The sequence below is a fragment of the Acomys minous genome (assembly GCF_964271855.1).
Source record: "Acomys minous genome assembly, chromosome: 2".
NCBI classification, from domain to species: domain Eukaryota; kingdom Metazoa; phylum Chordata; class Mammalia; order Rodentia; family Muridae; genus Acomys; species Acomys minous.
The window spans coordinates 68,241,240-68,269,053 of NC_140484.1; the positions used below are offsets into that span (position 1 = coordinate 68,241,240).

At 48.9% G+C, this 27,814-nt stretch overlaps 1 protein-coding gene and 1 pseudogene across 21 annotated transcripts in view; both read right to left on the minus strand.

Moving 5' to 3' along the window:
• Positions 1-27,814, minus strand: part of TACC2 (transforming acidic coiled-coil containing protein 2) — a 217,279-nt gene that overhangs the window by 60,226 nt on the left and 129,239 nt on the right. For 2 of the 20 annotated variants that reach the window (XM_084772658.1, XM_084772659.1), the window contains exon 1: positions 14,274-14,555. The exons of 15 other annotated variants lie outside the window; for them this stretch is intronic. In XM_084772658.1, the coding sequence (XP_084628784.1) occupies positions 14,274-14,341 (68 nt within the window). In that variant the 5' untranslated portion in view covers positions 14,342-14,555. Of the gene's footprint in view, positions 1-14,273; positions 14,560-27,814 lie in introns of those variants that run through there. 3 more of the 20 variants (XM_084772657.1, XM_084772660.1, XM_084772661.1) reach the window with 3 other exon arrangements.
• On the minus strand, positions 16,956-27,079 carry LOC311591640 (large ribosomal subunit protein uL4-like; annotated as a pseudogene). The gene is made up of 2 exons: positions 26,910-27,079; positions 16,956-18,227 (listed from the first exon to the last, which is right to left on the minus strand). The product of its transcript is annotated as a large ribosomal subunit protein uL4-like (transcript).

The window sequence follows — 27,814 nt, forward strand, 5'->3', positions numbered from 1 at the left end:
GAGGTCCCCTATGCTCAAGCTACACCCAGTGTGGCACACAGTCCCCTTCTGCTGTCTTCAGATCCAGATGTAGAACTCTCAGCTCCTTCTCCGGCACCATGTCTGCCTGCGTGCCGCCATGCTTCCCACCATGATGACAATGGACTAAAACGCTGAAACTGTAAGCCAGGCCCAATGAAATGTTTTCCTTTATAAGAGTTGCCTTGGTCAAAGTGTCCCTTCACAGCATTAAAACCAAAACTAAGACAGAGCGAATAAAGAAAAGACAGACATACAGACACTTGTACAGTGAAGCTGGGATCAGAGTTCCTAATACTGCAGGGGGAACTTCAGCATATTTATTAGGTACAGAAAAGGGAAGGAGTTGGCTAGTCTCAGAAGGAGGTCTCTGTAGGCCAGCGGTCTCAGAAGGAGGTCTCTGTAGGCCTGCAGTCTCAGGCTGCTCATCCCAAGGGGAAACCTACAGTTGCTAGTCCTGGCATACTCTGATCAGTCATCCATAAGCACATAGACTCTGGAGAAAGGCTATGCTAGTCTCCTGAGCCTAACCCATATGGGGACCGGCTTTGCCACTATCTCCTAGGTCAATCGGCTGGCTTTGCAGTCCACAGCATGGCTGTGCCTGTGTCAAAACACACACAGGATTTTGCTCTTTTAGGTTTTCCTGCACTCCTTACAGAGCTGCATTAAGAACTTGTACCCAGATCTATCCATGAAAATGGCAAGGGCTGGAGACTTCCGACTTTGTTTTGGCTAACATTGGCTGCTTTCTCAGTCCATGGTAGAACAAGGATACCTTTCACCTAGCTAGGGGAACCAAAGCTTGGTGCTTTCCTTTGCCCGATCCTCAAGACTGTTCAACATAGCCTGTGATAAACTCAGAAAAATAGAGTAAAATAAAAGTAAATTAAAAAAAAAAAAAAAAGGACCTGGAAAGACTGTTAGTACCCACAAATCTGTACTGTCAGCACTGGGGAGACAGTGTTTCTCCATCTCAGAAGCAAGGAGCTCAGTGATAAACATGTAGATAAAAGAAAGGAGCCCAGGGAATGGTTCTGCAGGTAAAGGTGCCTGCTGCCAAGCCTGATGACCTGGGATCCACACGGTAGGACAGAATTGACAACTGCAGCTTGTCATCAGACCTCCACATGGGTATCACAGGATGTATACTTCCCCATAAAAAAAAAAGAATAAATAAAATGTAATAAATAAACAAGGTTGAGAAGCAACAGAGGAAGACGCTAGCTATCAATCTTTGACCTCCATATGCACACATACATGCATACACACATGTATGGCACCTGTGTTCATGCGCACACACAAGTGAGTCTACCTATGCTCGCCCACTCCACCTGCCACCCCCCTCCCACAAAACAAAAAAAAAGTAACCTCTTATTATTTAACTCAACTTGCATGGACTTTCTGCTAAAGCCAGAAGCATCGCCCTGAAATAGCATGCGCATTGTGGGGATGGACACTTCCAACCCTGGATGCAAGGAACAGAGAACCTGAAACACAGAGCTGGCCTTTAGGGTCTGTCATCGGAGCCAACAAGACGCCTGGCGCCTGTAGAGCCAGGGGCCTGACGAGAGCGGTGGCCAGGTGCCTACTGTCAGATTTACACTTCTTCTCAAATGCAGCTGAGCAGTCTGCTGGCAGGTCAGCTAGGAGTGTCCGCTACCCACTCATTCGGATTATTGTCATGAAGCCCTTAACCTTGAGACAGCGGGGAATTGCATCTGTTCACTGGAGTTCGTTACGTGCACTTGAAATCCAAGGCGACTTTATCAGTCATTATGTTTAAACCACTGACTATGGCTCTGCTGTTTTACTTGCTATTAAACAAACTGGCAATATAAGGAACTGAGACTCTCTTAGAATTATGAAAGTGTTTTCTTTCCTGTGTCAATTAGATGGCAAATAAAAGTAAATTGTTTTAGTCAAAACTCGCCCGAAGTATAACCTGAGATTCCTGCCCTCCCCTCTGACACCGGTTACCTTCGCTGCCTACATGTGTCTGAAATCCAGTCATTTTCTCACCTTCAGTCACCGGTCCCACTGTCTGTCCTTGTCCTCACACCAGCATCTTGTCCCCAGCTGATAATCTCAGAGCCAATGGAGTTTCCTGTCTGAACTCAGTAGCTTCATAATTCCTCACTTGTCCCAACAAACAGTCATTATTACCGCTGCCCACACGCCAGGCCTCCTGGTAGACACTTCAACCTCCCTGTCTATGTGTTTTTCCCAAGGAGAAGAAGCCAGAGTGTGCACTCCACCAGCCTCCGTCCCACCCGCAGCTCATCCTGGCTCTTTATAGCTCCCCTCAGCCTGGCGCCTTAGCTCCCAGCTCTGACGATCCATTCTTTTGCTCTTTGGGTCTTGGCTTCAATGGGCCGCCTCATCTTGGGAACCCAAGAGGGAAAACCCCTGCCTCTCATGAAGTGTATACAATGCCAGGCATTTCCTGTCTGAGTACAGTTCTTACTAAGTATCCAAATGAAATGTGCTGTTCAGTTTTATGATTCTTCACCCTACAGCTACACAGATCCCATGGGCACCCCAAGAAACTGATTACTTTCGCTCCTGATCCAGACCTGGAAACTAAGGCCCAAGGCTGGTAGTAGCCTGTGCACATTTGGAGACAACTCTGTAGGTGCTCAATTCTATAATTAATAAACGCTGTACAGCTAGCTGTCTTCCATAAGCTGTCAGGACCAATTCATGTAATATATGTAAGAAAGTAACTTAATTTATCCATTATCAGTTCGGAATTTTTAATAAGGAGCCAGAGGTTGAGCTGACTAAACTGTATTATATATGAGAAAAGAATGTGAAACTACACCATCGTGCATAATGCCCTATAAAAAATGTACAGTTCCAAGCTGCCTCACTTCAGTGTGTTGTTTGCAAGCCATCTCTTCATTCTCATTATATGAAAAAGCTAGAAGGAAGGGACAAAGGATTTAAGGGTCACGTCTTCTTATTGTTCAAAGACACTGTTTGTAGACTGGCAAAACACATGTTTTAACTATTTGGTTAGTTTGTTTTATTTTGCATTTTTTTATTCATGAGTGAGGTGTGGGGCACACACCATGGTGCACACAGAGACGTCACAGACCAACTTGAAGGAGCCATTTTTCCATCACATGGGTCTCTCTGTCTTAGGGGTGGGCACCTTTACCCATTGAGCGATGTCACCAGCCTGCCTGTAATCAGCCGAGTGCAATCAGACAAAGTGCTGACAGCTGCACACTCCGTGAGATGCAGGGGCTCCCCCTCGTGTTCCCAAGATTGCTAAAACTGTCCTGTTCTGCATTACAGGGAGGTGCCTGGAATGGTCCATAAGTGTCTTCCCTCCAGGACTAGCTTTGGACAACCCTGTAGGTCATGCCAGCGTGTTAGGAGGACACCGACACCCAGCTACATCCCACTCCTACAGACTTTTTCTTCTCCCCGCCCCCGCCTTTTTAAAAAAGCATTAAGTTGTTTTCACCTCACAAGAAACGCAGCATTTGTCTTTAAAACCCTCCTAGGTTTCTCACCATGATTCACAGGGAACCAGGTAGTGACTTTAATTGTCTCCCTGTAACATACAATCTGCTAAAAACCACATTCTTAGACACACTGTATCTTTGGCAAGCTTAAAGCAGACATCTTGCCCATGCAAGAAATAGCTGAGATTATAAACTCTAGAAGAAAACATAGTGGGTAGTTTATTTGGGGCTAAAAATGACAAGCTTGGGTTCGGACCCTCCACCACTGAGTCTTCAGTTGTTGCTGACTCTCTCTCTCCCTCTTTTTGTCTCTTTGGAGATACTGGAGTTTGGCTCTAAGGGAGGCAGACATGTGTCAGTGGGTGGGGTTGCAGGCTGAGCCTTGTCACTGCTGGCGGAGAGCATCCAGCAGGAGGCGACCACACGGGTTGCTCTCTGCTCCTACAGGCCACTAAGAGGAACCCAGTCATCAGCAGAGTCTCCTCAAATGTGGTTCAGACGCGGCAGCTTCAGAAGCAACCAGCTCAAAGGCTGCACCCTACCACGGTCATCTGTGGGAGCCATGGTGGAAAGGGCTAATTGTTCCTTGTTCCACATTCCAGGGAGGTGCCTGGAGTGGTATGGAAGTATTTTCCCCCTAGAGGCTAGCTTTGCTTTAGGGAGACCATGTACATGCCGGTCGGTCATGCCAGATTCTTTCAAGAGAGACTCCTTGAAGGCACATTTATTTGCATGAGTGGCCCTACGGCTTTCTTGGGGTACAGGGCTGCTGGGAGAGTATGCATAGTCTCTTGGGGAGCTGTGTAGGGTCAGAAGTGCACAGAGGCTAAGCAGAGGCCACCTGGGGTGGATGTGAGGCTGGGAGGCACCTCTTTATGTTTGGGGGGCACTCCTACCTTTAGCCACCAGTTCCAGCGCTTGAGTTGTGTGCTCTAAGCAAGACTGGCCACGTGACCAGGAGCCTAGGTGTGGTCGCAGTGTGGCAGTGTCTAAAGAGGGATATCTGGGCTTTGCCTATGGCCGTGGCCTTGGTTGCAAGTAGGAAATGAAGTCAAAGGGACTTAAAGAAAAAAAGCAAAAGAAATTAAGTCTCCTGTGATTGCTGAGTGGGATTTCACCAGAGTAATTGCCACTGTGGTTTTAGAAAACTGGATCTCCCACAGAGAAACACCAAACACTCAAGCCTCAGGCTTGTGCGGTTAACATCACCGCCTTTGTGTATGGAGCCTCTGAGCTGCTTCTCTGGCTCTCTAAGCCCGTGACCCCTCTAACAGCTGCTGGGGGCGTTTTGAGCCCCAGCTTCTGACCTCGAGACCAGATAGGAGATGGGAGAGGAGGCATCAGGCCTTGGGCCTCTGCTTGGTCCACGAAAGCCAGTCTACAGCCCACTACCTGTCTCCTGCCCTAACTGGAGGACCACAGGAAGCCAGCCTGGCACCAACTGCCAGAGCAAGCATCTTTGGGTACCAAAAAAAAAGCTTGATGGGAGTAAACAAAGGGCAGGGAAAGGCAAGGGATGGTTTAGGGATGCTGGGAGCTTCTAGCAGTTCCCCACAGCCTTTTAGTCCCTGGTTCAGTAGGGCTTTCTATGGGGAAGAAATAAAGGAAGAAATAAAGGCCACCCGTGTAAGGTGGCCACCCCAGTGCTCGGCTGCTGATAAATGAGGAGAGGCGGTATAAAGGCTAGATGTAGTAGCTCTCCATCTCTCTCCTGCCCAGACATTCAAGAAAGAAAAGGAGGGGGCGGGGCATGGCTGTGTTGCTCTTGCCTAAGATACCCTGAGTGCTGACCACTTCCAAAGCTCTCGTTCTCTAGCTGACTGCACAGTCTGGAGTTGCCCCCAAACTCCAAGGCCCTGGGGCTGCCAGCTGCCTGCTTCCACAGACAGGACAGAAGCCATGGCCAGGTAGTGGCCACAGTCAGTGAATTTTTCTCTCTGGTCTTACTCACACAGTGCGACGCCATGTCGCTGTTGTCAGCCATGTTTGTGTGAGAGTGGACAGCACATGTACCCTTTTCTGCTAACTGAAGGTCTGAGTTTCCTCTTTGTTTCTCCAATCAAGTGTCACTCCGGGTCATATCTGTGACCTGTGGGCTCCTGGGTCAGCAGGGCAGGTGGCATGGAGCCCAGAGTGTTCAGACAGTCTGACCCACTGCTCCAAAGATAAGGAGTGTGGAGAGCACGCTCAAAGAACACAGACAAGCTGGTCCCCTGTCAGGGTTACTGCTGTCCAGTAGATAGGGACACTGGCCTCAAGCAGATTGTCCATAAGCATGTGGCAGTGCCATTCAGTGTGGGCTGCCAACTTCAGTTATGACAATGGAGTAGTGGGGTTGGCATCCCTTCCCTTTTGCCTTTGTTGAAAATAAGGGAGAGAATTGCACTGGCCTGTCTGAGGACCTTGAAGGTAAAATTACTTGTGAAATCTTACCCTGGTGGCGATTTTTCTTGTCTTCTTTTGGACAGCTAAAATTCTATCTATCTCTCTGTATCTGTATCATTTATATCAATATCATCTTTGTCTATATCTGGAATTACAGATGGTTATGAGCTGCCATGAGGGCGCTGGGAACCAAACCTGAGTCTTCTGCAAAAGCAACAAGTGCCCTTAACTGCTGAGCATCTCTCCAGCCTCTATTCTTGGTAAGCTGCAAGAGCAGTGCTTCTCAACCTTCCGAATGCTGCCACCCTTTACTATAGCTCCTCATGTTGTGGTGACGCCCCCTACACACACCGTAAGATTACTTTGTTGAGGGTGGTAGTGGCGCACACCTTTAATCCCTGCACTCAGGAGGTAAAGGCAGGTGGATAGCTGTGAGTTCGAAGCCAGCCTGGTCTACAAAGAGAGTCTAGGACAGTCAAAGCTACACAGAGAAACCCTGTCTCGAAACCACCCCCAAAGAAAAGATTACTTTGTTGTTACTTCGTAACTGTAATTTTGTTACTGTTAGGAATTGTAATGTAAATATGATATGAATCATAGTATTAATATCTGATATACAGGATATCTCGCGAGACCCCTGTGAAAGGGTTGTCCTGACCCAGAGGTTGAGAACTGCTGTTTAGGAGTCTATAGTCACCACACCGAACAGATGTCGTCAAGGCAATCCCCCAGTCTAATTACAAGTCTGAGCAGCATCTCCCACCCTCTTTGTCTTAGTCCTTGGCAGCCATATTTCTCATCTCTGTTTCTCCAGTACTTAACTACTTACTTGCAGAGAAGGCACACTAAGTATCTATGAAGTCCAGCCTAAAGCTACAGTGTTACATTGGGAACTCAAGAAAGGCCCTTTGCAGCTCAAGCGCTTCCTCACACACAGCCCCACAAGTTCAGTGCAGTAATGGACAACAGATCACTAAATTCATACAGATATAAAAGGCAAATCATTTGGTACCCTTGTACTGTCCTGCTCCCGCCTTCCAGTCTAGAAGGACCTTGGTATTTTTATCTTGTGAATGGGAGTGGGATCCTGGGCAGTGGTGATTTTTAAAAGAGCAGAAAGAGAGAAAAGCACTGACTTGCTGATGGACTACCGGAAGATGCCATTGGCGTTCCTCTTCTGAGCTGTTTCTAAGAATGGGCTTTTCGGTGAGGACGGAGAGGAAGGCACTGAGCCCTATAAACCTGCCTACACAGACCTTCCATCCAGGGTGCCGTCTGTCTGTCCTTCCTGTCTCATCTGGGTTTGCATGTTACACCTCCCAGTTCAGGCTGAGGGCTCCAACTCCGCAGTTCTTAGATACTGTTTGTTTGGCGGACTCCTAGTCTGTGTACATGGGCTGTGAGTACCATGGAGTCTTCAGGCAGTGAGCAGATTAGAGAGCAGCACAGGAGGGCGGTGTGGAAGAAGTAATGCTTCCACAGACTCTGCTGGCCATGAAAGATGCAGCAGGCAGAAGGAGTAAGGACAGGGCCCTGAAGGTGCCTGGAGGGCCAGTGAAATGGGTGAGCACTGAGCCTGGCTCAAGCACTGGGAAGTCAGGATCTGTGTATTAGGATGAGGAGTAGCATGGGGTAGAGCGAGTCCAATGTGAGGCATGGGGCCAGATCTAGGTTCATGTCAAGGTTAAAAAGAAAAAAGAAAGAAAAAAGAAGAAAAGGCAAGGATGTGTTTCTTGCCTTGCAGAGTGTCACTGAGTGGTCTTTGTGTCATTTGAAGTTCCACACCCATTACGTGGGGAGATCTGGGTGGCCTTAGAACTGAGAGCTGAGGGCTGGAGAGATGCCTCAGAGGTTAAGAGCACTGGCTGCTCTTCCAGAGGACCTGAGCTCAATTCTTAGCCACCGGCTCACAACCATCTTTAATGAGATCTGGTGCCCTCTTCTGGCCTGCAGGTGTACATGCAGGCAGAACACTGTATATATAATAATAAATAAATAAATCTTTAAAAAACAAAACAACAACAAAAACAAACCTGAGAGCTGTTTGTGCCTTTAATAATTGTGTGGCATTCCTGCATTTCCTTGAGGTCCTCCCTGGTTAACAAGGTAGAAACTACACTTCAAAGTGGACAGTGGTTGGGCGCAGAAGATGGCTCCTAACAGAGGACTTGCTGAGACAGGCTGGGCTGTGGCTCTCGGGGCATTCAAGGACCTATGGTAAGCTTATAGCTCATTCCTACTCAGGAAGAAATGGTAGCATCATGCTGCTGTGTGTCCCAATTGCCTGCAAACATACTAAGACCCAGAAACATGGCTCAGCTGGTAAAGATGCTTGCCACCCAAATTGGCAACTTCAATTTGATCCTTTGATTCCATTTAATGAAAGAAGAGACCTGACTCCCACATGTCCTCTGATCTTCACTCATTTTTATACACACACACACACACACATATACATGAGCGCGCGCGCACACACACACACACACACACAGTGTGGGAGAGACAAAGATATATTAAAAACCAAAGGACCAGAGTGACCTAGATTGCCAAATATGCAAGTTAGCAAGCAGAACTTCAGAGCTTTAAGAGAAGAAAGCCGCCTCCTTCTAGAAGAAGCTGGGGAGAGAGGCAAGGGGGCAGAGAGGGAGGTACCTGCTGTGGGAGCTCCAGCTGGAAGGGGCAGATGTAGTGGTGCACATGGCCCCCTAAAGTTTATAATGGTGACCCAGAGAGTGGGAAAGCAATGAGGCCTGGCCAAAGGGGCTAACACCACAGGCCAGATACCTCAGGAAGAGTCTAGACTGTGGGGTTAAAAGGTACCCAAGGGCCAGAATCGGGCATGGTCTTCTAAAACCACCTGGAAGGTCCAGACTCTGGGAAGAAGGGAACCCCAGATACTGAACAGGTGAAGGAGGAGTCTTCCCCGTCTTGGAGATACCCCTAAACTCCTCATTTGCTGTGAGCCCTGGTGACAGGAAGCTCCAAGTTAGACAGCACTGACACGTGGTTATGGGATGTGGAAGATCTCAGAATGTCTGTCTGTCTTAGTCTGTTTGATGCTAAAGCAAAGCATCACAAGATGAGTGGTTCAAAATAACAAAGTTATTTCTCATGGCCTTGGAGCCTGGGAGAGCCAAGCCTCAGCAGTACAGGAGAGGGTCGGTTCTCTTCCTGCGCCATAGGTGACACATCTTGATGGGCCGCACAGATGCAAAGGGAGGGGTTCTTTCCTAAGCATGCAAGTCCCCCAGGTCCTTGTCAGCTCCCAAAGGCTCCACCTGACCCCACTGTGAGGAGACTAAGACTTCTACAAGCTCTCACCTACCGAACCTTCTTCCAGCCCCTTTATCTCCGCTTGTTTGGAGGTTCTCAGGCTAGGCAGGCCCCCAATCTCTGAGCAGGAGGCACCCAGCCTTGTCTTGTTCTGGAGAGGAAGAAGGCATCAAAGTTCTTGGACCTAGTAAGGCTGAGATCTCCATATGAAGTCCAAGAGGAGACGAGACATGAAGCTGGACAAGGAGGGTGCCCCAGGGGGAAAGGCACGCATGAGGGAGCTTCCAGCACATAATAGACTGGTGTCTCAAAGACTAGGCAGAGGCAGGAAACACAGGTCTGAGCTCTGTATCAATCATCTTTATAGACACTGGCAAACTATAGCCCAAAGGCTACTCTTTATGAATAAAGTCTTATTGGAACAGTAAGATATGTATTCTCTACAGCAGCTTTTGCACTGTAAGAACAGAGTCATTCACCACTTGACCCTTTTTAGTTTTCTAACCCTGTCATTAAACGACACAGAAGATTCAGTTCCTCATCTATAAAATTTGCCTGCAAGGTTAATGAATGTAATATTTCTATAACAAACAAAGAAGGCCTGCAAAGAAGCCAGCCTGGTCTACAGAGGGAGTTCCAGGCCAGCCAGGGCTACAGAGAGAAACTGTCTAGAAAAACAAAATACAACAAAAAGCCCTGCAGAGATTGGGTGATGTAGCGCAGCTGGGAAAGTGCTGGCCTAGCGTGCAAGAGGACCACATAGCCAGCACTCCATAAACGAGGTGTGGTACAATCCCAGCGTTACTGAGGTGGAGGCAGAAAGAGCAAAAGTTCAAGGTCATCCTTAGCTACTCAGCAGGGTTGAGGCCAGGCTGGATACATGAGACACGGTCTTAAAAGAAAAAAAAAAGAAAGAAAGAAAAGAAAAAGCTTGACAGAGACTGCACAAAAGTTTCTGCTGAATCTGAGTCTCCTCAGCAAGGCTAAGTAAAGAACGTGTCCCTCCTGGCACGGAGTCTGCCTCAGCCAGCTCTGTTCCCACGTCTGGCGCTGACAAACTGCACCCACCTGCCCTGAAGAAACAACTGCTAAGAGTATTCATAAATATAAACAGTGTAAAGTCATCTGAGCGAAGAGCAGCCAATACAGGATGGGCGTGTGAGGGCAGGTCTGACTTAGTCAGGTCTTTGTGTTCAGTGGGTCTGCCCTTGCCGAAACAAAAGCAGGAGGTCTGTGAACAATTGATTTTCGGGGGATAATTGCTCTCAATGCCAACTCCACACTGTTAAGCTTAAGGGGGGAAAAAAGGAATTGTCTGCAACCTTTGCTGACCCAAAGTACTGCCCTAGCTCCAGTAATCCACCTGACAAGAGGAGCCAATCATATTTTAGGCGAATGTAGTTTCCTAGGCAACCAATAATATAGTCATAGAAACAGACTGTGTTTAGTAGAAACAGGGCTAGGGAGGAGAGGCACCGACCCATACTCTCCTGGCTTTGATGTAACACTCACCTGCAGAGTCATTCATACTTGATTAAAACCCAAACCAACAACTGGGTACCCTATCGGTAACAGGTTCTGCCCCCCAATCCAAGACCCCAGCAGAAAGGGGCCTCTGAGTGACTTCTTGCATGCCCAGGAGTTACTGAGAAGGCCTTGGGATGTTACTGCCCTTCAGTGGCCCCATAGAGGAAGCCTCCAAGACGGTAAAGCACCAGAACTCTGTGAGTCTGGGCACTGGGCCACAGAGCCAGGGTGCAGCTATCTAGGAACGATGGCAGAAGAAACCTACAAGGAGACTTTGGGACTCAAGATTGCACCCACTCCATTCAATAGACAACTTTGCAGCTTATTCAGTGGTGGCAGGGGGGGGGGGCAGGCTACTAGGTAAGCACAGTAATAATATCCAAAGTAAAAAATACTTTCTGAAACTTAGACTGTCTGGAATCCATAGTAAAACACTGTCATTTCAAATTTTTACTCTATTTACCACCCCCCCCCGTGTGTGTGTGTGTGTGTGTGTGTGTGTGTGTGTGTGTGTGTATGCACGTGCGTGTGTGTGCACCATGCCATGCACACATGTGGAGGTCAGATGACAACTCTGTAGAGTCAGCTCTCTTCAACATGTAGGCTCCAGGGAGCCAGCTCAAGTCCTCGGGTTTGGTGGAAAGCACTCTCCAGGTGAGCCATTCTGGCAGCCCCTAAACCTCTACTTTCTATTTGTCTTTACCCCCTCTCTGTTTGCTCAACCTTCCAGTCTCTCTGGCTCCTCCTCCTGGCCTGTGGATCCTCTGGGGACCACAGTCCCATGGCTTTCCATGTTTGCAGACTGTTTCTGAGAGTCTACCAGGGGCCCGCCCTGTAAGCTAACCCCTGTGCGCTTTGTCTCAGGCTGCACTGGCTGCCATGGTTGCCTTTGGGGGAGAGGGGGGTTAGGAGAAGGTGGTGAAGTCCCTGGAACTGATGGCAAAGTGCCTGCTGCTGCTTCATGTGGAGAAAGCTGCATTCCCAGGGGCTCCCTCTGGAAAGAAGAACGGATACGGAGCTCATCAACAGACCTCATTCATCCTCCCTGAGAAGTGTTTTGGGGTGGCATTCCCCCCCCCCCACCAACTCTGCACTCCCTTTTTTTCCATTTGGAAGTGGTTATTGCTGCGGTGAGAACTTCCTTCCCAGACAGAAAAGGAGCAGCTAAAACAGCAGCCAGGGGTTTCACAAAGACCTGGACAGAGGAGATACAGCAGGCCCAGGCCCTCTCAAGCCCTACCCCAAGCCACACAGGAGTCTTTAATGAGCACTGGTTAAAAAGAAGATCTGAATCTGCAATGGAGCCCGAGAGCCTGAGAGGCTGCGCTTCTGCCAGAGGCTGCTGCTTAACCACGTTGGGGTTGCCAGGGTCCGGCTACCTCAAACCTTCACCCTCTACCTCATTTCCCTCACCCCAGGGCTCACTGAGGAGGACAAATCTGTTGACTGGGACTACAAAAACCACTAGCACCCAAACTTGAAATCTAAGAGAGAACCTTCAAGCAAAGTCCTTCCGGTCACTTCCCGGTCCTCTTTCGGTTTCACCTTTACGTGTGGCTCTCTGTAATGCAGGCTTTCACCCAAGAAAAAGACTTGTTCGCAGTAGGTGAGCGCACCTCACCTTGGACCTTGAACCCCTGACATCACCTTACGATGGTAGAGGCACTTCTCTGCCAGGAAGCCTGCGGTGCTCCTGTCTCATTGGTGGGTAAGCATTTTCATACACACTACTATGAAAATGCCACGCCTGCACAGGGAAGAGCTGCTTTCTTAAGGTAGTTTTTTCTAACTTCAAGGTCGGACAGAGTGCCATCTGTAGTAGAAACAAGTGTCCCCATTACTCAGAGGGGCTGCAAAGACTCTAGCTACTAGAAACAGCATCTCCCAAACTATTTCCCTCTCTGCTTTTCTATTATGTTGGGGAACAGAGGGTGGGATTTTCGTGAAGTAAATATACCATCTTAATTTCTGTACTCCAAGACATTTCAGAAGCCTCAAGTGGTAAAAATGGAAACAAGTGGACCACGAAAATATTGGATGAGAGCTTCCCTCCCCAGGCAGCCCCTGGGCCTCAACTTTTACTTTACTGCCACTGTCCCCACAGAACAGACCCCTAAAGACACTTAACTAAAAGAACATCTACCTAACAGTCTCTCCAGACTCAGCCTTAGCGACCAGGGAGCTTCATTCCCTACATTTCCCAAGGCTGGGGACACATAATCCTTCCTGGTCCCTCCAGTGCTTGGGGAGGTGTCAGCTGTGCTTGCTACAGAGCGGTGTCTGTCACTGATTTCCAATTCGGGAGGGGGGTGGGGAGAGAGACGAGGCTGAAAATTTCAAGTCCTACAAGGAAGTACGATTTTTCCACGTGCTAACAACACTGCACCTGAACGGACAGGCCAGTGCAGCACAAGGCTCGCACCGTAAAACTCCCAAACACAATGCTCCTCTATTGTAAGATAGTACATGCTCGAGTTACGGGGCTGAAGACAAACAATGGATGATGCACACCTGCTCCACAGAAAGACTGGCTGTTCAAAAGCCGGAGCCTGGGAAACCAGGAGACTCAGCCCAGCATTACATCACCACATGGGTCCAGCTTCTCACTGAAGCCCAGCGAAGGGTGGATGGGGCGGGGGACGGACCACCCTCGCCTCCTATGCGACCCAAACCCTTCTCCAACACACAGACCAGTCCTTGCTCTCTTTTCACCTACATATCTAATACTCGTAAGAATCCACACTGCTCTGACACCCTCATCCCTCAAGCCTCCAGAAATAGTATCCTCTTTGGAAAAGGGGTGGGGGGGGGCAGACCACGGAGGTGACTAGCAGGCCCACTTTGGACAGCAGCCTTACTTGCTGAATTGTGACCTGGCAGGCAGACCTAGTCAATAAGCCCCATCCCCCAAGGAAGCCTGCGTTCATAATGCAGACGACCATAACAAAAACACCAACACTCATCAGGATAAAAACCCACTTCTGAGCACATTAGCACTGTGGTTTGGAGCAAAGATCGGATTCCTGGATCGATGCATAGTCAGGCACTGCCTCCACCAATGACAAGGCTGTTTGGCTGCCTTTACTAATAATAGCAAGCGGCCTTGTCCTCAGTGTGTCAGCAGGAGAGTACAGGGGTGATGCTTGGACTAGCCCGGCTGCACACGCACTCTGAGCTCCACGCCATCTGTCCTGCCATGCCAGTAGCTAACCCAGCGCTGTTTCCGGGATGCACAATACTCCTCCTTGGAGGCCTTCTCTCCTTGATGCCTCCGGTCCCCTAGCAGGAAATGCCAGGGGGAGGGGGAGCTAGTGAAGAGGAAGATGCTGACAACGCGCAAGCCCCCACCATGCACCCTGCTGTTTAACAACCAAAACCGAATTCCAGAGGGCTATCTTTGCTCCAGGAGTATCCTGGGACAAGTCCAGCTAGGACACAAAACACTGCAAGCAGCAGCCACCAGGTAAAGCCTTGCAAGGCTTCCCAGGCCAGCCTAGGCTTCATGCTGTACCGCATGGGGGAAGAAAAGCACTAACAAAGCCGGGCAGCCTCTCCTCCCCCCGGGGGCTCCGGGAGGCAGAGCACTGCACTTACATGGCCTCGGAAACCTCCAGGTTCAGGTCACTGGCTGGGGCTGGCTGCAGGGACTGCGACCCTCCCATCCTCGCTGAGCCCTGGCGTGCAGACTAGCCGCGAGCAGGGCCAGCGTCCTGGTGCGGATCCTCCAGCCCGGGGCGGGCCGGCCAGCGGCCGGGGCTGCTGCACTGCAGATGGGAGCAGCTGCTGGCATCCGTGGTGGCGGCGACTGGGAGCTGCGGCTAGAGGCCGGAGCCGGCCCTGGGAGGGCGAGCACCGAGGAAGTGTGCACGCGCAAGTGCAGCGGGCGGGCGCGCGCCTAGGTGTGTGCGTGAGTGTGGCCGATGCTCGTGGAGCTGCCTGAAAGGAGGGAGTGTGAGCCCCAGCACTGGCGTGGTTGGAAAAGATTTTCTCTTAAAGCCCCTTGCTCAGCCTGTGTGTTGGGACTTGATGATGTCACCACCACCAAGCGGCCTGACGCCTGCATCTCCACAAAGCTCCGGAAACTGCTGGGAGGAGGGTGAAGACCCTCCCTCTGCTCACACACTAAGCTGCAAGCTTCACCACTTAGCCCAGAAAGCAGGCTAGAGTAGTGTGTCTTTTGAGATGTAAATGCACTGCTCTCGGACTAAGTGAGGCCCCCAAAGGGCGGGGCAAGGTGGTCTAGCAATTGACCGAGTTGGAAACAGGTCCCTTCTTGTTCCCTCCCTCTTACCCCCCCCCCACCACCACCACTGTAGGAGGGAGGCAAGAACTAGTAGCACAAGATGCAGTGGAAATTGAGGGCCACACACCTAAACTTTCTTCAGACCACAGATCTGGGAAAGGACCAAAGTCTGTCCCAGGAGCAGTGACCTGGCATGATCCAACCCATTTAAAAGCCAGGCCCCCCAGGATACCTTCATAGTTTGACAACGTCTGCAGAGGTTGGAGAAAGCTGGATAGAAAAAGAAAGGGCCACCTTCAGGGCTGCATCTGCACTTTGGCCCCAGAAGAATTTTCTACAAAGACAAGCCCTGCACTCTGCAGGAGGCGCTCCTGAGTCAGGCCCCTCATATAATAATGTACAGGGGCAAGGTAGCTGTGAGAAACATATAAAAGGCTTGTCTCTGATTCTAAACACAGGCTGGTTTAAATGCTGGGGACACCTGGAGCCAGACCCCACTTCCCTGTTGGGACCTAGCAAGGCCCGTCTCCAGCTCTGGAAGTCTCCACAGTTGAGCTCTGAACCTTCTCACTGGAGACTACTAGAAAAGCACTCCAACTTCCTGTACCTGCTGGTGCTGGCGATTTGGGAACATCCGTCACCTGCCACCACCTCCAGCAGCCACCCACCACCACCACCAGGCAAACCCCGCCTTCCGTTTGGTGCGACAGCTTTCTGAGCCCTGAACAACTGCAACCAAATTCCAACACAACTGCCTATTGGGAAAGTGGAAGGATTCTTCTGTTTTATAATTCCTCTGCCCGGGACACTTAGCTCATAACAAGCAAATATGTACATTATGGTCCAGAATAAGAGCAAAGTAAAACTGATCAACACACCCAATAAAATCAAAATCAAGCTGCTCAACACATTTTAAGATGCCATGCAATATGCTGCCTGTTTTCTAAAAGTGTGGCTAAGGACATCTGCCCAGGCCAGCACAGCTAGAGGTCCTGCTCACTCATGACAAGCTGTAAAAAGCCCGAGGGCCAGCTGAGTTTCCTGGGCTCACCTTTCCTCTCTGTGTCAAAACACTACCCCCACCAAAACTGCTTCCCAGAAATCAGTGACATGAGATCCCCAGAAACACTAAGGTTTCGCCTGTATTTAAATGAAAGTAGCAAAAGATACTGCCAGTCTTGTGGGGAAGGTGACTGTCTGCAGGGCAACACCCCCACAACCCCGCCTCCCTGGTGTCAATCCGGTGTCAAGGATCCTGCAACTTACTAATCCAATATTAAGGAGGAGGAGAGGCTCTATATTATTAAAACAGATCCCAACCGCCACCACCACATCTGTAGTGGTGTAGCTCAATTACCTTAACAAGTTTACTTTATTATGAACTTACTAAAGGAATGTACCTCTCTTATAACCCAAACTAGCATAAATAAGAGGAAAAGGAGATTTAGGAAAACAAGAGTGAAACCTGGGTGTCAGTTCCTAGGAACAATTCTCCTGACGTAGTCAGCAGGATTTCAGCAGACCAGCAAGTCCCACCAAAGCTGCTGCTGGAACCTGGAGCAACCGGAACCCGGAGCCTCAGCCGGAGCCCAAAGCCATGAAGCCTTCCCTGGAGCAGCTCTCTTTAGCAGCCTCGAAGTGAAATGATGATCAGTCAGGTGATACCAAGCCCCAACAAAGCACCCAGCCTCCTGTATCCTCTCGGTCTGTTCAAGGATGTTTTTCAGCTGGCAACAACCAGGCTCCCTCAAGAAGTAGTTCAAGTAGTTGGACTTCTAAGTGGAAAAACATCCTGCTCTCTCACATCTAAGTGGTAAACATCCTGCTCTCTTCCCCATCCCATACGTGGGATCAAAACAAAAACAGGTTTATCTCCCTACATCTTCCCCCTTTCTATTAAATATAATAAACAATATAAAATAATTGTGAGACAATTACCCAGTAAATCTTGGAGAAATTATTCCACTACCTATCCTATCCTACTGAGTCTTATCCTAGTGTCCAAAGGTGTTTGTTTGTTTGTTGTTTATCACTGCATCTTTGATTAGGTTTTTATTCAAATAGGCTTGCCTCTATTTGCTTTATGGAATGAAACAAATTTTAATAGTTTATGCAGCAGGCTTTTTTTTTCCTTCTGTGACAGGTTTCTTTTCTGCTGGTTTCTTCTCAGTTGCTGGTTTCTTAGCAGGGGCAGCCATCTTGTCTGCAGTCCCCTTCTCTGAGGCGAACTTCTCAGACGTGGCTGCCCGCGCTGTTGCTTCCAGTTTCTTCACTCGGAGTGTGTGATTTCTGGCCTGGTGAAGAGTGCTATTCCTGCGCACGGTCTTTGCGTAAGGGTTCAGCCTCAATGTGAGTCTCGGGTTCTTCGGTGGATTCTTCTTCAAGACTCTACTCTGAATGTTCTTGCATGGTGCTCAGATGGTTCTTTGGGTCTCTGGGCCTTTCAAGATTCTGCTAAGGTCTGCATTCAGCATCCTGTGCACGGGAAGGTTAGAGTTACCTTCGAGGGAAGCAGCCTTGACTCATCCAACTTCTGGAAAGCAGTCTCAGTCCAAATTCAGGAAACGCCCCACATGGCCACCAGGAGCCAGTTTCAGAATGTTGGGCTTGCTCACGTTAAGCAGAGGAATGCCAGGGATGCTCCTGAAGGCCTTGACGACACCATTAGCTTCATCATAGATGATGCAGGGTCCCCCTGTGCTGGATTCGTCGTTGGTTTCTCCTTTTGCCCCTGCCAGCTCTCATTCTCTGAGAGGCATAGACCTTTTTGATGTCATTCCAAGCTTCTTAAGAAGCTGAACAGCCTCCTCGGTCTTCTGGTAATCTTCAACCTTAGCTTCAACCACCATAGGTAGCTCAGGAACTTCCTCAATGCTTTTAGACATTACCAAAGCTGGTAAGGCTGAGGCAGCCGGAGCAGAACAGATGGCCTATCGTTTTGGGGTTGTGTCCACTCTGCGATGCCAACAACGCCAGGTTTTCAGGTTTTGGTTGGCACGAGCATGCAGCCCCCACGACACATTTCCAAAGGCACCCTAGCCAGAACGGTGGGTCCCACCATCTCGAACTCTGGGAATCTGAGCCACAGCGCTGCCAGTACCCCAAGACTCAGCACTGGTCTGATGACCTGCTGGTTCACTGACAGGTATAAGAATGTCTGTTGTTCTTCCTCACATTGGTGTGAACAAAGTTCACGATATCCGGCTGAATGGGAGCGTTGAACACAGCTGGCAATGTGACGACATTCTTGCCACACTGACTCCCCCTTTTCAGAGTACATTGATATGACGGGGATAGACACAAGCCTTGACAGGGAGAGAAGGTCACGGTCCTCTCAACCCGGCTGCTCTGGGGATCCAAAATAACCTTACAGTGTGTAGTTTAAAAAAAAAAATTATGAATGCTAATGTAGTCTTCTTGGGGAAGGGACCTTTCCCTGGCCATGTAGTGTACAGACTTCAGTTAGGTTATACAAGAGCAGAAAGAGAGTACCAGGCCCCAGGCTGAACTAACCCCATTTTGTCACTCACTGGCTCTATTCTGCCTCTTTAATCACTCTGCCACAAAGACCCTAGAGTCTGGATCTGACTGACATCTTTATGACAAATGGCCCCCCAAGCACTGGTGGGGCTTTCCAGACACATCCCCCTCTAAAGGAGGGGACAGTCCACAATGGTGAGGTTGCATTGGGAATGGGGGGGGGGTCACTTCCTGAGACCCACACTGTTCCCCTCAAAGGGAGAGGGCAGCACTTCATGGGACCCAAACTGTCACCCTCAAGGGACAACAGTGACAGCAAGGTCTTCAGAGCCCCAGGCAGGAAGAACTGAGGTGATGGCCTCCTGGCCTGACCAGGGAGGGGAACTCAGCCCTCCTCCTCTGGCCACTCCCCACTCCCTTTTGTTTTCTTATACAATATCAAAGGCCCCATCAACCCAACAAGGACAGGCTTGGAGATACCAAATCCTTTATCTGTTCTGCTCTGCCCAACATCGCCACATCAATTAACTCTGTCCTTCACCACTCCTTGTCTCTGACTGGTGTGCTGGGACTCCCAGAGCTGGGGTGACAGGGTCACAACCAGAACCTGTTGGGGTTGGTCTGTGTATGGTACAACAGGGCTGTCAGAATGAACTGACCCTGAGTAGGGGGGGGGTTTCTGCCAAAAGTGAAGAAGGCTTTGACAACAGAGTTCAAATCCTGCCCCCACTGGCTATATGCTATATGCTCTTGAACTAAAGGTGGTCATCGCAGGCTGCGTGCAAGTACCACCTGACACAGAAAAGTGGACATAATACTCTGAGAGGGCATTGGGAAATTAAGCTAAACACAATCCATGAACTCTTGGGACCAGGTCCTCCTTTCTAAGGACCATGTTACCCGGGTGGAAGACCATTACAGTAACACAGTCAAGTGCTTCTATTAGAACCCCAACAACCACACAGTTACAATACAGTGGCATACTGTGTGGTGGATAACATCACCTCGCTGATATTAAAACTGTGCCCCTAATCATGATAGACAGAGCTGGGCACCTTTAAAGTTAACGACAGCTAAACTCCCGCTGTGTGAGTCTCTGTTGAAGAGCCACTCAGACCCTTAATCAATACTTTCTGATTCTGACTATGCCCGCGATTTGGACCAGGTTTGGTAATTTAGCTCACAGAAAATGCAAAGCTGAGGAAAGTGGGGGAGGGGAAGGGTAGCTCAGTGTCTCTTGAAATTCCTAAGGAAGCCCTAATCCCTGGTGTGCTGGAATTCAGACCAAGGGCCTATAGTAGATGGTAAGGTTAGAGAACATCATGATGGGTCCCCTCATAACGTGCCCTTATAAAAAGGAAAAGAGTCACACAATCTCCTACACCCCCATGAAAACATTGAGAGAAGGCGGCTATCTCTAAGCCAGAAGACGCCTCAAAGGGCTTGCTCATATGCATACCCTGGCCTGGGACTCCCAGCTCCCTGAACTATGAGAAAAAGGTGTTTGCCGTTGCACCCTGAGTCTCTGCTGCCTTTGTTACAGCAGCCCAAACTAAGGCATGCTGCTTCAGATACACTGATTGGACCAAGAATGAGGGAAAAAAAGAGCAAAGACAGAAAACCTGAACTTATGCTAAGGAGACGCCACACAGTGACAGCTTGGGATGGCTGGACACTGGTATCCAGACGCCTGAAGACACAGAGGCTGGACCAAGGCCCAGTTCCCACAACAGCTATGAGTGCATACCTAACTCCTGATCCCCTTCCTACCCCCCGCCCCCGCCATCTTACCCCCAAACCATCTGAGCTCAAATCACAGATCCATATCCATCTGTATGACGGGAAAGCCCAGATTCACCAAGAATCTGGTGAATCTGCTCCCCCACTTTTTCAAACACGCACTAAGGCTCTTGTCGAGCCCTGACCAGAGCTGAGGCTGCAGTGGAGTTCCTTGTCCTTTCCTGTGCCTTCAGTTACATATAAAACCCACACAGGGGGCTCTTAGTACCCCTGATTTCCCGACTTTCACATGCTAGTTCCTCCTTCCATCCTTCCAGTCCTCACTCCTGGTCCAGTCTCCAGTCTGGCCTCCCGCTGACGAACAACAGAGTATGCCCTCTCTAGGAACACATCACTGGTGCCCACCACTTTCAGACACAATCCCAGTAAGACCCTGACCTCAAACAGGCCTTCTGAGGGTCTTTGCGTCCTGTACACATGCACAGTCCAGGGCCCTGAAGGTAGGCCACACCCACATAGGTAGGCTCCACTGTCACCAACGCTACTGATGTCCCAAGAGAGTCTAGAGCAACAGATACAACAGGAAATGCCTCGACTGTTTCTAAAATAACTAGCAATCCACTGTATATTAATACCCCTATAATATTAAAGGCCTGGCCTATGTACTGGGATTCAGATGATTTGTTTTTGTGTTACTAATGGGCAGCAAGCCTGGCAAAGCCCTGTCACCTCATGGGAAACCGTGTGATCCAGGCTCCGCATCCCACAGGGAACAAAGTTTGGGATGCATTTAAGGAGTAGAGAGATGGCTCAGTGGTCCTTCTCATGCAGAAGACTGGGGTTTGCTTCCCAGCATCCACACAGCAGCTCATAACCAATCCCTCTCTTCTGACCGCTTTGGGCTCCTACACACATGTGGTATACATGGACTCATGAGACTCACACATATACATATAAATAAATAAGTTACACACACACACACACACACACACACACACACACACACACACACACACACAGGTTTGGTTGGGCCTGGTTTCCATACAGAGTCTCTCTGTGTAGCCCTGGCTATCCTAGAACTCACTCTGTAGACCAGGCTGGCCTCAAACTCAGAGCCTCTGCCTCCCAAATCCTGGGATTAAAGGCGTACTCCATCACACCCAAAATAGTTTTGTTGTGTTTTAAATGAGAGCTAAGCCGGGCATGTTGGATTGTGCCTATTATCACAGCACTAGGGTATGAGGATCACAGCAGCATAAGGATCAAGAGTTCAAGGCCAGCCTGGACTACAGAGAACATTTTTTTTAAAAAGCATGTCTGAAGTGCCTCTGACATTCCAAGAAACAAACCTAAGTTCCCTGTCCTGGTTTCAGGTTTCAGGGAAGACTGCAGCTGCCATAACAGCATTCCTTACCCAGCAATGCTGTGGACCCCTGAGCCACTAATTACCCAAGCATGTGGGAAAGGAAAGTAGGTCAGATCACAGAGCAGCCCAGGGGAGAATGCTAAGGATGTAAATACAGCTAAAGAGTGGGCAGGCTGGGTAAGGTTCTGTTTCTCTTAGTCTAGCCTAGACACCCACTCCACCATGATAGGCAGTGAGGTGGCTGGGCAGACCAACAAGAGCCTTCTCTCCAGGAAGGCGCCTTCATGCAGGCTGTCATTCAGATGGCACTAGGGCTGTCCATTCCCCGCTGGCCCTTCCACCGGCAGCCCCACATGTGCAGCTCCACAACACAGCATGGTGCCCCACACTTTTGGGGGCCCATGCACTGTTCTCCCCAGCACACTTACTGGCTTGCCTAACACTCTAAGAGTTGGGAAGCTGTGCAGCCCAAGCCTGACACTCCATAGTCATGTGAGCAGGAGGCCAGCAAGGCAACACAGCAACAGGGGACATCTGACTGTGGTCAGGAATGGCACAGTGCCCATCTCTCTACACAGATTTTTACAGATCTGGGTTCCTTGCTCCTGGACAGGAAAGAGATGCTCTCCTGTCACTCAACCTCACTCACTCAAGTCCAAAAAGGTTTCCACTACCTATTGGGGGTTGGTCTGATATATTTTGATGCTAATTAGTAAAAAGCCATCCCACCTGGGTAGGGCAAACAAGATAGGTGTGGCTAAGGTTCCCAGGCTTAGAGAGAGACAGAGAGGATCCTGGAAAGGAGAAGAAAGAAGAGAGAGACGGGAGGAGGAGAAGAAGGCCGCCATGGGTTAGATGGAAGAGAAGCACGTGGCCGGCGTGGATGGGGATTTGGTCCAGATGAAGAACATTAACAAGTATTTGGGATTATAGATGGGAGGTAGCTTGATAGAAGTTATTGGAAGCAGATGGCATGGGATTGGGGCAGGGATCCCATACCTGTCCCACTAAGGGAAGTAGTTTAGAGGATTAATGTCTGCCCTGCCCCAGGTTAACTAAGGTTATTTTAAAATATAACAGGTGTTGGTGTCTTGATTGATCGATAGTGGGTTGTACTAAAGTAATAATAATTAGAGGCCTGATAATAAACATTACTAGGCCCGTATTGATAATTTAAAAACAACAACTACCTTAAAGGCAAAGTCCCCCATTCTACCGCCAGGCTTTGATCTGTCACTTTGTCCCATCCTATTTTGAGTAGGGGCAAAGAGGCTTCAGTGTGGCCTTCTTGGCAAGAAGCATCAAGGCTGACCCCAAGCAGATCCTGGGAAGGCTCTGTTCCACACCAGCCTGAAGGCTGCACCAGCAAGTGTCTTTATAACTTGACACAGGAGTCACAGGCTACCTGTGTGACCGTCAGGTGCTTTTACTCTCTAGCAATGCATGATGCCTTTGCATACCACAGGCCCCTAGTGAGATGCTGCAGGAAGCCCTGGGGGTCATGGGAGTCTTCAGTTTCACCATGACTAGAGAAATGAAAGAAGGTCACTGAGTCTCTTACACCAGGGCCACAGGTGTTACCTTCATCTTTTATGTATCAGCTCACAAGGGGATTGTGGGTAGCTACTGGGGGTTGAATGCAAGCTTAGGTGAGTCTGCAGTTTTTCCAGAAGGCTTTCTCCTTATTTTTTGTTTTCTTCCTGTGTGTGTGTGTGTGTGTGTGTGTGTGTGTGTGTGTGTGTGTGTGTGTGTTTCCAATGCTCGGGACAGCACCTGGGTCCTTGTACTCTAAGCAAATGCTCTACCACTTGCCTAGAACCCTCAATCCTTCCCAAGGGTTCTCTTGCTCTCCGCTTAAAAAGTAGATTATTATGTCTCCCTTTCTACCTGTTCCCTAATTCCACAAGAGACCGTTCACATTTCCCGCCAGACTACTCTTCCCAAGAAAACATCACTTTAATGCAGTTGTGACAGAAACTGGGGTTGGAGGTCTTACTGTTAGGCTCAGGGGGAGAAACCAGACCACACTAACAAAGAACTCAGTAAAGAGAGATAAGATTCATTCTTTTTTTTTTTTTTTTGTAGTATTTATTTTTATGTATATGAGTACTCTATCTGCATGTAACTTGCATGCCAGAAGAGGGCATCAGATCACATTACAGGTGGTTGTGAACCACCATGTGGTTGCTGGGAATTAACTGAACTCAGGACCTCCAGATGAATGGACAGTGCTCTTAACCACTGAGACATCCCTTCAGCCCTGAGTTTAAGTTTTTTGAGACAGGGTTTCTCTGTGTTGCCTTGGCTGTCCTGGACTCACTTCATAGACCAGGCTGGCCTTGAACTCACCATGTCCGGCTCCGAGATTCATTCTTATCTTAAAATTAAGACGCCAAGCTGGGCATTGGTGACGCATGCCTTTAATCCCAGCACTTGGGAGGCAGAGGCAAGTAGATCGCTGTGAGTTCAAGGCCAGTCTGGTCTACAAAGCGAGTCCAGGACAGCTAAGGCTACAAAACCCTGTCTCAAAAAACCAAAATAAATTAAATTAAATTAAATTAAATTAAATTAAATTAAGAAGCCAGAATACAATGTTGACCAGCTTCTATAGGGCAGGAGAGTGGGCAGAAAGGAAAAGGGAAGAAAATTCGTCATGAAATTGGTCATGAAAAATCACAGGGCTGTGCAACAAGTTAAGCCACTCGGATGTGAAGAAGAAATCAGTAACACAAACACCACAGAAAACTACACATCCCCAAATCCTCTTTTGTATAAACCAATTCTGCTCTTTTGAGAAGGAAATGGTAGGCAGCATTCTTGAGTGAACTGTTTAGAAAATATAGCCTCCTTGATGTTGAAAAAAGCTTATAAATGTTCCATCCAAGCGAAAGGGAACATGGGAGAAAAGGTGGGCAGCCGCTGGGAGAGGGGATGAGGCTGGCTCTGAAATACTCACCTCCTAAACCCTTGGAGGTAACTACAGGGCTGGTTCTAAGCTCCCAACAGGCAAAGCAAACAGAGTCATCAGTTCTGCGATTCATAAGAATCTAGGAGACTAAAGTTAGAGGCTGGGGCTGTGGCTCAGGTGGCAGAGTGACTGGCACGGCATGCCTAAAGCCTTTGCTTTAATCCTTAGCACTTCATATATTCATTGTGGCATATACCTATAACCCAGCACCCTGGTTGGGGGTGAAGGCAAGGAGGTCAGAAGTTCAAGGTCATCTCCAGCTATATAGCAAGTTCAAGGCTAGCCCAGGCCAGTTGAAACCTTTTCTTTAAGAATTTTTTTTTCTTTTTAAAACATTTTTTAAAAGAGATGGGTGAGAGGTCTCAGTGGACCAAACAGTTGCCACACAAGTCTGAGGACTAGACTTCAGATCACTGGAACCCATGTAGATTTTGGGCATGCATAGCAGCCTATCTGTAACACCTGCACACGGGAGGCAGAGACCAGGAATTGCCAGAGCAGTTGGCCAGACTAGCCAAAATGGCAAGCTCCTGGTTCAATAAGAGACTTGGTCTCAATACATGGAGTACAAAGTAACTGGGGAAGACCCTCAAGGTTAGCTTCAAACCCACCCCCGAGGCTAGGTAAATGTGTACCTTCACACACATGCATGTATACCCCACACACAGACATATACAATAAGTAAGCAAAAAATATTAAAAAGTAACAACAACAACAAAATCATGCCATGGATGGACAGCTTTTCTTGTTATTGACATTGCTGACTCACTCTCTCCCAAGTCCTCTGGCAGGAGACTGAATGCATACAGTGAAAGATGACTTCTACAATATTCTTCCACCAACCCAGTGTTCATCAGGCACACCAGGAGCCAATGAGCCGCCCCCTGCAAACCCACATCAACAAACTAGGAAGTCTCCTAGGGAGGTAGGTCTAGTTGCTCCATCCTGTACTGAGAGCCCTTCCGGCTATGTCTCCATAGCAACAAGGTATGATGCTTGACTAGTTGCTTCATCCTGGACCGAAAGGCCCTACCTCTCATGTCTGCCTGGCAACAAGGTTACATACAGGGAAGCAAAGGACACCAACAAGGCCACATTTTTGTCAGCAGAGCCCCTAATAAACACGATCACCTCTCAACTACTCATTCCTTTCAGTTAGCCTCCTGCTGCTGACTGGCAGGGAAATGGTCTCTGCCAGTGATCCTAAGGCAGAGAGCCACAGCCTGGCACAAGAGACAGGAAAGAAATCCCGGTAAAAGACTCAGTCAGTGTCCACCAAAGTCCTGAGAAACAGCAACAAACAGACACAGGCCTGAGTGTGAAGAGGGGAACCTGGCTAGGGTGATGACCAAAGGCAACTTCAGAGAGAAAATAGAAGCATCTAAGAACTAAGAAACTCCCTGGAATTGTTTATAGAAAAGCACCTGCAAGCACAGCAAAGGTAAGTAAGGAATGTGTAAAGTAAGGAATGTTCAGCCCTGAAGCCAGCAGGAAAAAAAAAAAAACGTGGTTCAAATTCCTTGTCCATTGTAAGCACTAACAGATCGACTTCATCAAAATCTACAGCAGCACTTCTCAACCTGTGGGTCGTGATCGCCACGGAGGAGGGGCGAAGGGGATGTCACACATCAGACACCCTGCATATCAGACATTTAAACTATGATTCATAACAGTAGCAAAATTATAGTAATGAAGTAGCGATGAGTAATTTTATGGTTGGAGGGCGGGGTCACCACAACTTGAGGAACTGTATTAAAGGGTCGCAGCATCAGGAAGGCTGAGGACCACTGCTCTGCAGCTTGTTAAAACAAGTCACTGTCACTCTTTCCGTTTCCTTTTTCGAAGTACTCAAATGTTCCCCTATGGAGGGTCAGGTCTGGATTCATTCAGGGGACTCACTTTCAACAGCCTCCTCTCGGGTAATTAATTGTCCTCAGGCCTTACCAGACATCCTTTCCTGAAACTAACTTTATAGACCTGATCATAAATAAGAGCAGAGTGCCTCAAGACAAGCTTCTGCCTCAGTAAAATCCACCCTCCTAAGTTCAGGTTCGTACTTAGGAATAAAATCAAGTTTCTTTCTATCCCAGTGGACTCACCTGAGCCAGGTGATGGCTTCTGTCTAGGTCCAAAAACACAACCAGTGCTGAGCATCTTTCTCCTCCGTAGCCTTTGACAGTAAGGATGGAAAATTTCATATGCACAGTTAGAAGGCCTGGGTTCTTAAGAGAGCCTTAGTGTGTGTCTGCTTTCACTGCTGCTGTGTGGGTCCTCTGGCCCTTAAGCCTCCTGGTCTTGGAGGCTACTTTGTACTAGGAATAAAAAGGCCTTTTAGAAGAAGAACATTAGGGTAACGGATACTGCCAGAATGGATGCAAGACTGGTTTCCCCAGCCAGACTGGAGAAACAGGCTAAGCACGCTCACCTGCCCACCTGCAGCACAGGGAGTCCTTAGGGACTGCAGGGAAGCCACTCAGGATGGAAAGGCCTCCCCGATCGATGAGCATGCTCAATAGCAAATCCAAACGGCCCCCAAACCCCAGTGAGAGCAAAGAGCCTATATTCACTCTGGGGTAAATTCCTTTTCCGGCCTCACAGGCCATCGACACACCCTGGCACACTGCCACCCTCCTGGTGAGCAGTACAGGAGAAACCAGGCTTAGAACTGCTGACTCAAGGCTCCTTGAGAAGAAGCAGAAATCTGGAGCGCTGGGCCAGAAATAGTAGCCATGAGAAGATACTGAATGAGCGTGTCAGCGTGTGTGTGTGTGTGTGTGTGTGTGTGTGTGTGTGTGTGTGTGACCAAGTCCTAAAAATATCACCTTCTTTGCATAAAAATCCCAGAAGCCCTATCTGTAATTCCTTCCATACCCGTTTCCCCATGGCTGGCTGCACTAGCACTCAACTGCTCGTCTGGAGATGCGGGCAGTTTTGCTCCCCGTTAAATACTTAAGAATTGATCTGTACCCATGAAGACAGTTGTCCTGCGACCTCAGCCAGACTTGAGCCTTGCCCTGTCTTGCTGGCATTATGGAAATGTTGGGAGAGACGACCAAGGCATAGACATGACCGAGCAAAGTCTCGGAGAGTACGTGGCCACCATCTGCAGGGTCACCACAACATCACCAGCACCTGGATTCAGGCTTGGCTGGAGGAAACACTCCACAGACGTAAGAATAGATGGATGAAGGAAGAGATGAACCACAACACAGACTCAGGCCCTCTCTAGACCATGGCTACCACCGTAGTTCAGGCTGACACTGCCTCCTGCCTGGCCCATGGTGACAGCCAAATGATCCTCTGACCTCTGACCTTTCCTTTCCATCTACCCTCCCCTC